General features: G+C 43.1%; 1 protein-coding gene across 1 annotated transcript in view; it reads right to left on the bottom strand.

The window, feature by feature from the left end:
* Positions 1-5579, bottom strand: part of SEPT12 (septin 12) — a 44794-nt gene extending 39215 nt beyond the window's left edge. The window contains exons 1-4 of the mRNA XM_006897471.1: positions 5534-5579; positions 4433-4612; positions 2224-2349; positions 2062-2143 (exon numbers count right to left, since the gene is read on the bottom strand). Coding sequence (XP_006897533.1) covers positions 2062-2143; positions 2224-2349; positions 4433-4595 — 371 coding nt within the window. The 5' untranslated portion in view covers positions 4596-4612; positions 5534-5579. The remainder of the gene's footprint in view (positions 1-2061; positions 2144-2223; positions 2350-4432; positions 4613-5533) is intronic.
* Positions 5580-9771: the final 4192 nt, after the last annotated feature.

The raw sequence follows: 9771 nt of genomic DNA, 5'->3' as shown, positions 1-9771 counted from the left end.
ATTTAAAAAAATAATTATAGAATCAAAATTATTGGTCTCTCCCTTCAGTGATAGGATAGAAACTACCCTTTGTATCGCCTATAATATTGTTCATTCTTGCATTAACCCGTGGGACAGTTTTACTGAAAATTTTTACTAATTTTTTTGCAGAAGCAGTTTCGTGCATTTACCAACCAAACCATTAGTACATGATGAAGTACACACTGCTCCCTCCAAATGAAACAGCATAACATTCCCACCTCCCTGATGCCCCCATCCATCAGGAAGCAGCCAGAAAATCTTTCACCCTATACCACCACAGAGGCAGGAATACTGGGCTAAAAAGAAAAACAGAGAATGAAGCTCAACCCAGAAAGTCCCATGTCAGGACTTTTCCCAAAACCAGAAAGTCACAGAAACTTAATACACCAATGAGCTACTGCTACACCAACTCATCTCATAACCCCCCTAACTGTACTAATCAATAAAGGAATAATAACACACTTGCTACAGCCAACCCCTGTCATCACACCTGTTTTTTAGTAGTCCAGTGTGCAAGAAACTTGGAGAAGTGTTCATACCTCAGTGTGGTTCTTGACCTTCAAGTGGAAACCTTTCAGGAACCAACCTATAGTTGACTCTCCCAGTGGGTTTTCAGAAGCTGTAAATCTCATGTGAGGAGTTTTGATTTGTGTATTTGTTTGGCAGTGTAATTCCTTACCTCTAAGCCATCAGAGCTCCCCTGAATTAATCATTTCCATTAATCAGTTGTAATTAATGTTTTGAAACAAAATATGCATGAATGATTTAATAAAATTCAGTAGATTTATAAACTTAGATTATAATAAAATGAATTTTTTAAAAGATAAACAAGAACATCAGAGAGGTACTCATTCCTTAGAATAACCAACTACATAAGGTCAAAAGACAGCATATGGCCAGGATGTACGTTCAGAAACTAAAAAGGGTAAGTTAGAAGGATGAATAGAAGCCAGAAAAACAGAGAGGAGGTAGAAGAGTGATTGTACTGTTAGGATTGTAATTAATGTCATAAAACAAAATGAGTAACAATGGCTGAAGGGAAAACAAATTTTCTCTGTGAACTTTCACTCAGGTTATTGTAAAATATAAAAAAAAATTCAAACCATACATGCATACACACAATACATTAAAAACAAAGACAACCACACACTCCCACCCCACCTAAAAGAATCTGCACTTGGTTTCATATTCTGCTGTCATCATCTGAAAATTGTTTAAACAAGGAGTTGGAAGTCAGAATCCATTCTCTGCTCTGTGGCAGAAGGAGAAAGATGAGGCAGTCTGCATCACACTCTGAGAGCTCTAGGGTTTCTACTCCGACTTACAGGATCACTGAGTTAGAAATGACGTGGCCACACTGAATTTGCATTTTGGACCCCACAAAATGTTAAGCTGATTCTGATATTGTGTTGTATGTGTGTGTGCATGCATGCACTAGGACCCTTGTCAGAGTTTCTACCTATAACAGCTCTTCAAGCCGTGCCATTCCTAAGTCACTACCATGAAAGAAGCTGAAGTGCAGAGAGCATGTGGCCTGATCCACCTTACAGAGCTAGAAAGTGGCCCAACCCAGGGTTCCTTACTATCAAAAGTGGGGTCCAGGATCTCTACTTGACTATGACATTTATTAAGCACTTACTGTAGGCCAAATGGGTTGGGTTGCTAACTTAAAGTTTAGTGGTTCAAATCCAAATTCTCTGTGAGAGAAAGATAAACATCTCCAATAAAGCTTTACAGCCTCAGAATCCCAGTGGCAGATTGCCACAAGTCAGAATCAACTCATGGTACAGGGTTAGTGAGTACTGTGTACAACTGTGCACCAGGCAGAAAAATAGACTTTGGCATACTTCCTTCAATCCTTAAGGAGGATTTGAGTACACCCAAAATACAGACAAGGATACTGAGGTTAAATGATGCTGCAACTAGTTTGCTTCAGAGCTGACATTTTTCAAAGAGGCTAAGAGTGGAGCGAGATGGAGTAGAATGGATGGACGTGGGCTAAGGACAGAAGAAGCTTGGCTCCTACCCCATGGGACCCACCATTTGTCATTATTGATCTGGTCCCCGAAGCCTGGTGTGTCAGTCACTGTCAGCTTCAGCTTCACCCCTTTCTCCTCAATGACTGTAGAGGGAGAGCAGAAGAGATGGCAGGAGATTGGACCTAGGCAGGTTGGCTTGTGGGTGAGGGGAGGGGCCACTCACCATGGGTCATTGACTGCAGCTTTAGCGTCTGGGGTATGGGGCCCCCCAAGCCCGGCAGGGGTGACTTCCATACTTTGGATTTGAACAAGGTGTTCACCATAGTGGATTTACCCAGTCCGCTCTGCCCTGAAAATGAATCACAGCAGGAGTAGGATTGGTGGACACTGCAGACCTTGTTACTCAAATGTGTCAATAGAATTTTGTAAAACTTAGTTATTTTCAAAGTCTAATGGAAAAATACTGACAAGATCACACTATCCCAAGAATCCAAGAAATCACAACTTTGCTTGCTAAAAACAAAGGCTTAAAAGCACTTGGTTTCTCTTCTCTTCTCTTCTCTTCTCTTCTCTTCTCTTCTCTTCTCTTCTCTTCTCTTCTCTTCTCTTCTCTTCTCTTCTCTTTCTCTCTCTCTCTCTCTCTCTCTCTCTCTGTGTTTAAGGCACTTATTAATGAAGCTCAACAATTACAACCTTCATTCAGCATGGGTTATGCTTTCACATTGTGAAACTGAAAAGTCATCAGAACTGTGATGTGCTTTCACATTGTGAAAATGAAAAGTCATCAGGCACAACATGATGAATGGAAAAAAGGTTGAAGTCTTCATTTTTCTTGGATCCACAATGAACCCGCATGGAAGCAGCATTCAAGAAATCAAATGAGGTATTGTCATTGTTGTCAAAACTGATGTATAGCCAACTCTGCAGAGCCTTTTCAGAGGCAGTAAACTGCACAGGAGAAGACTGCCCATCTTTCTCCAAAGGCACAGTTGGTGGTTTCTTACTGTAAGCCTTTGGATTTGAAATACATCTCTAAAAGATATCTTACAAATCTGCTGTCAAGGACCTCTTTAAAGTACTAAAGGCTGAGGATATCACCTTAGAGACTAAGAGCTAGACAATATATAAAGAAAATTTAGGAAGACACAATGCTTTTGTATTGTTTTGGAAAAAAATACTGAATATGCCAGAGTACTGTGGTGGCAGAGTCAGCAGGGAGTTTTGTGGCTCCCCCAAAACATTCACTATACCAAGGATTACCAGTTAACCAGAGTTTACCATATGTCCTTGTGGAAGTGCAACCAAGATGCTCCTTAGAAATGACAATGGTGAGATTTCTTCACAGGCTTTGCATACTTTTAAGGATCAGGTTTGCCCCTCCAAAATGTAATGAATGTGATGATGTGGTATGGAAGTTACATAATGATTCCCATGAGTTGATAAACCAAACAGTTGTAAAAAGGATTAATGGTGGGATGCAACATTATAATTCCACCATAGCCCTGACTGATGTAAGGGGAGTTTCTCTGAGGGTAGGAACTGGAACAATGGGCTTGAGCACATACGTCAGAGATGGTCAGGATGAGGCAGGATAGGACAAAGTTCAGATCTTTTGTTCCTAGTGTCTCTGTGAGTCATAGTTGACTGGATGGCACTTAGCAACAAAAGCCTATAACACCTTTTCTTTAATAAGAGATAAAAAAGGGGAAAAGGTAAGTAGAGAGGAGAATAGAAGTGGAGAGTTGTCTTTAGAGCCAGACGTACAGATGCTGGAGAAAAAAAGGACCCTCCTCCAGAATTGATACTCAGAGAATCTTTTTCTAGAGAAGACACCCTGAATTTGGACCTGAATTTCCCAAACTGTGAGAGAATAATTTTCTGTTTGTTGAAGCCACTCCCTTGTGGCTTTCAATCCCCTTGGCTTCTCCAACATAGCAGCACAAAATAACTAGGACAGACATGTTACCAGGAGGAGCCATTACACAGGGTAAAGTGGAGTCAGAGAAAAGAGGAAGACCTTCAACAAGATGATCAACATTACACAGCACAGATGGTGATGATGGTGCAGGATGGGCAGGGTTTTGCTCTGTTGTGAGTAAGATGGGATTGATCAGAGGCATCAACAGTAACTGTAGTGTCCATTGACACGCATTCTTTAAAAACAAACAAAACATCCCAGTAGGTGACATGCCCACTCCCTCTTCCTGTTCATGAGGCCATGAGCATCCAGGAGTCCTGCTGCTCATGCTGGGGGCTGGGGGTGGGGCGCAGGTAGGGTGGGGAGGCTAGCTGTAAATGACTCCTGGGAATTTTCCAGACCCTCAATGAAAACACCTGAGAGGTACTATCTGCACACCCACTTGACATAAGGAGAGATTGAGGCTTTGGGCTGATGGAGATGTGCCTGTTGTCTAAGGCCAGCCTGTACTCACCTACCACCATGATGTTGAACTCAAACCCCATCTTCATGGCCTTGATCTTCAACTGGTCCAACACAGCCTCGATGCCCACGTAACCAAGTATTTCACAGGGTGGGGTCCTGGGACTGGGGGATCGCGAGGAGCAGGTGGACGGGGACCTTCTCCTAGGGTCCATGGGGCCAAGGGCAGAGCCTACCATCAGGGTAGATGGGGGGAGACGAAAGCCATGTCTCTGGGGGTCCAGAGAGGAAACCTTGAGTTTTGTACCCTGAACTCTTGTCCCTGGAACCCTTGGTATGCCCTTATGTCCTCCGAACTTGCTGAGTGGTCCCTGTCCTTCAGGAAAGACTGAGCACCAATTCTGAAGGCTTCCATAGCACCCCAGCCCTGACCAGGACATATTAGCAAAACCCTCCCACCTCCCCACTTCATCATGTTCCCCAGCCAGGCCAGGTCTGTGAGGAGGAACTGAGATCTGGAGGAAACTACAGGGTCTGCAGAAGATGGGGAGGCATCTCATGCCTCAGCAGAGTACTTGGGGAAGGGGTTCAGGAGCCTCTGGTAGGCTAGAGCTCTTTACTCTTTTCCCAGGACACAGAAGAGAGATGGGTAGTGAGAGAGAACTCAGCTGAGCAAAGGGGACACACACACAGACACACACACAGAAAAAGTGAGAGAAAACTCAAGAGAGCAAAGAGGACACACACACACACACACACACACACACACGAGACAGACAGAGAAAAAGTTAGAGAAAACCCTTGAGAGAACACTCAGGACAGCAAAGGGGACAACTCGCCCACACACAGAGACATAGAAAAAAATGAGAGAAAATCTGGGAGAGGGAACTCAGAAGAGCACACACACACACACATGCACACATACACAGACAGACATACAGACACAGACAGAAAAAGTGAGAGAAAACTCAGGAGAGAGAATTCAGGAGAGCAAAGGGGTTAGTCACACACACAGAGAAACACACAGAGAGAGAAACAAAGTGAGAGAAAATGCAGGAGAGAGGATACAGCACAGCTAAAAGAAGACACACACAGAATGAGAGAGTGAGTGAGTAGACAGGGACAGGATGGAAAGAGCAACGGCCGGCTGTACCTGGTGACCTGGCCCCTTGGGAATTACCAGGAGCTGCCTCAGTGCTGGCAGGCTCTGCTGCGGGCCCAAGAGGAGGGCAGAAGTGACAGTTAACTGAAAAATCGAGTTGACAGCTCCCCATCCCCCACATGAAGGAGAATGTGGACAGAGGAGAGGTGGGAGGACTTCCCGGATGTTTCAGGATCTCCATGACCATCATCTGCCCCAGGTGGCACCAGGATCCCTTTTTACAGAGTAGAAGCCCAGGATCCCACTGCAGAGCCAGCCTGCAGACTGCTCAATTTATGCCTCCAACCACTCTCCCAGGGAGCCCATTGTCACCCACGGCCCAAATGCAGACAGCATGCTTCCTCTGTGACCAGTGCTGACAATAGAGTGTTTCCAGTGACAGCATAGAAAAATCTAGGACCAACCTAACCAATACGCCTCAGGGATGTTCTGGGAGCCAGGGTTATGGAAGTCACGCTATTGTTGTTATGTTGTTATGTGCTGTTGAGCCAGAACCAACTCATAGCTGACCCTCCCGTAGACTTTCAGAGGCTGTAAAAAGAATGGGAGATGATTGCCCATCTTTCTCCTATAGCCTGGTGGATTTGAACTGTCTGCCTTTGAGTTGGCAGCCTAACTGTTTACCATTAGGCCAAGTCCCATTAACACTCATCTAAGCTACTGCTGTTACCACCCCTGGTGTATGAATAGGAAAGCGGTGGAGGGACTTACTCATGGACACATAGGCAAGAAGTGGTAGACACTTACCTTGTTTGTTTCTTTTTTTATTGTGCTTCAATTCATGTACATTGTTGTGGTTTGTTGCTTGGGTGTTGGGTTGTTGGGCTTTTTTTTTTTCACTCCTTTCCTTCACTCACCAACCTACACACTTTAACTGACTCTTTTCTTGTTATAACAATGGACAGGCTTATGAGGCAAGGAACACACATATTAGAACCACTGAGCATACGAGATCAGGACCTCATCATGGAGTGCCAAGACAAGTAGATATGTCCTGGAATAAGTGCAGCAAGAATGTTTTTTAGAAGCAAGAATGGCAAGATTTCCCTTCACATACTTGAACATGTGATCTGAAGTGACTGGTTCTTGGAGAAAGATACCATGCTTGGTAGAAGGATAGTGAAAAAGAAGACCTCCAGCGAGATGAATTGACCAGGGGCTCCAGCAGGGGCTTTAGCACAGGAGAGATTGTGAGGATGGGTTTTATGGGTTGGCTACAAGCTGTAGCCAATTTGACAGCACATCTCAGAAGGCAGGAAGGGGTAGGAAAGGGCGAATGGGACTAGGAAATAGAGAACATGAAAGAGCACTATCACATTGTGGGGGCTGCAATCAACGTTACGAATGAAAATGTGTACAAACTGTTGGATGAAAAACCAATTTGCCTTGTAAACTTCCACTCAAGTCACAATAAAAAGTTAAAGAAGAAAAATATAAATTTCCATTATATGGATTTTCCCTTTCTTTTTAAAACAAAACGTAAATGCATTCTCACACAATCTGTTGTTGTGTGCTGTTGAGTCACCTGTGACTCATAGTGACCCTATGTAAAACAATCCTTCCCTATCCTGGGCCAATCTCACTAACTTCAACACACTTAATCCCATTGTCCCAGTTACCATGTCAATCCATGTCATCAGGGGTCTTCCTTTCCTGCACTATCCCTCCATCCTTCCAGGCATAATTTCCTTCTCAAAGGACTGGTCCCTCCTAGCCACATACCCCAAGTATGTGATACTGAGCTTCAAAATCCTTGCCTCCAAGGAGAAACTTGGTTTCACTCTCTATTTGTTCTCCTGGCTGTCCATAATATGTTCAAGACTCTTCTCCAGGACCACAGCTCAAAGGCATCAGTTCTTCTGTCATCCTTAGTCCAGCTCTCTGATGCACAGTATGTAATTGCAAAGACCATGGCCTGGATCAGGTGCACCTTAGTCTCTCAATTGACATCATTGCTACTCAGCACTCTGGAGAGGTCCCTGACAGGAGACTTCCCTGGTGCAACTCATCTTTTGATTTTCTGGCTGCTGGTACAAAGGGTGTTGACTGTGGAGCCGAGCAAGTTATAATTGTTAACAACCTCAATCTTTTCTCCACCTAGCATGAGGATGCCAGCTGGCCCAGAAGTGAGAATCGTTGTCTTCTTGATCTTGAGCTTCAATCCATATTGAAGACTACAGTCCTTTACCTGCTGCAGCAAACGCTTCAGGTCCTCCCCAGTTTTAGCAAGCAAAATTGTGTTGTCTGCATAGTACAGGTTGTTGACACAGTTTAGGCTGAACGTATAAAATAAAGGCAACACATTTAGGGACTTTCTCTGACAGCTTTAAAGGAAGACCTTTGTCTCCTTTCGACACCTGCGGGCCTAGCGCTCCTCAATCTACTTTTGCCTCTATATCAATCTTCCTGGCCTAAGGCATTCTCAGCACAGGAGACCTGGCTGCAAAGAATACACTCTGCTTCTGCCTTTTCTTTCTTGTAATACTGGTTCCTCTTGATCTTCTTTTATCTCTTGTAAGATAGAAGTTGATGCAGGTCACAACTCAGGCAAGCTTCCCTTGCATTCAGTCAGGGTTGTGATCTGATTGTGTTGTATCTCACCCTAGTCTCCTGACCATTTAAAGGCTGATCACATCACATCATGAAAGAATGACTACCACATTGTATAACTGTCAAGCAAGTGAAGATCATGACTCAGCCAAATTAATACATATTCTCTGGAGGACAGTAATATTCTAGTTTAGGAAGACATTGAAAACTTTCCTTACTTGGTTATGTGTTAAGAATCACTTAGAAAGTGTGATAGGTGTAAAACAATGAAAGAATTTTTCTTTTACTTTTCCAAGAGGGTAGTGTTCTGTGGGGGAACCTTAGGAGGGGACAAAAGTGCAACAATGAATGAATGGAAACCCAAAGCCTCTGTAAATTTTTACTGAAATTAATAACAAATTTAAATTTTTTTAAAAAGAATTAAGTTAGAGAAAGGATGGCAATGGATTTATAACTGCTCATGTTAATAACACTATATCGTGGCATGGAGAAGAAATAGTGGAAATGTATCCACATTTACAATAATCCTCTTACCAAAACCATTTATGGAAAATAGGGGCTGCATTGGAACATGTATCTCTGGATTGGAAATGATGATATTGTTAATATTTCTAGCCTTCAGCTTAAAAGATTATAATGTTCAAAATTATTTGTCATACATTTGTTTAAATTTTTCCCTCTTTTAACAACTGGGATCTATCTAGAGGAAAGAGAAAAGACCAGAGAATGGCCAAAATTATTGATCCAGCTATTGCTGCTAGTTTAGGGCCTGTGTCAGGAAAAGGAAGTCTTACTCATAAACAGTGCTGCCCAAAGGTAATAAAGGAAGTCAGAATTGCTTCCACTGTGGAAAGCTGGGCCACTTCAGTAGACAGTGTCACAGATGAGAACCACAGATAGGCAAGGGAGTAGAGAGGAAGCTCCCATTCACTTGTTTTAAGTGTGACTCTGAAGGACAACTGGCCAAGGGTGGCCCACATCAGGTCCTTGTGGCTGACAGGACGGACAGGCCCCAGCTCCCATCTGGAAACAAAGGAGGATGCTTCAATGATTTAGATCCTCCCAGAAGAGCTGTGGGTGAGCATTAACATTACTGGTAAGTGTATTCATTTTCTCCTGGACACAAGAGCCTATTATCTGGTCCTAAAAGCCTTCTGAGGTCCTAACTCTTCTCACTATTTCTTAGTTGTTGGAATTGACGGAATACGTCATAAGCAGTTCCTTACTTCACCTCTGCCTTGAGTTGTAAAACAACCCAGTGGTAGATGGAATTTGCTCCAGGACTTAAGAACAATAAATGACATAGTTGAACCTCTACATCTTGTGATTCCTAACCTTTATAATACAATAGACAAAGTACTAGTCAATAGACCTTTTATTGTAAGAAGTACCTTCCCTCTGTAACTTGATTGGTGCCACTATTAGAGCCTCTACTTGGAATACTATTGCTTTTCAATTTTTGACTCATGTACTATTAACTTGTTAGTTAAATTTGTGTCTTTTTGGCTGCAACAATCCATGTTACATCTTCAAGGATATGAACATGTACGGCCAAGCACAATCAATAAGAGTGCATCTAAATTCCAAAATCAATCTCCATAATAGTCTATTGTTTCCTACTGCCAAAGGGGCCCTTTAGAGTAGTGAGAGAAGATCTTCACCCTGAAACCCACAGCGTC

The sequence above is a fragment of the Elephantulus edwardii genome, unplaced genomic scaffold (genome assembly GCF_000299155.1).
Source record: "Elephantulus edwardii isolate Elephantulus edwardi_28Jun2011 unplaced genomic scaffold, EleEdw1.0 scaffold00209, whole genome shotgun sequence".
Taxonomy (NCBI): Eukaryota; Metazoa; Chordata; class Mammalia; order Macroscelidea; family Macroscelididae; genus Elephantulus; species Elephantulus edwardii.
This window is presented reverse-complemented; position numbering and strand designations above follow the sequence as displayed.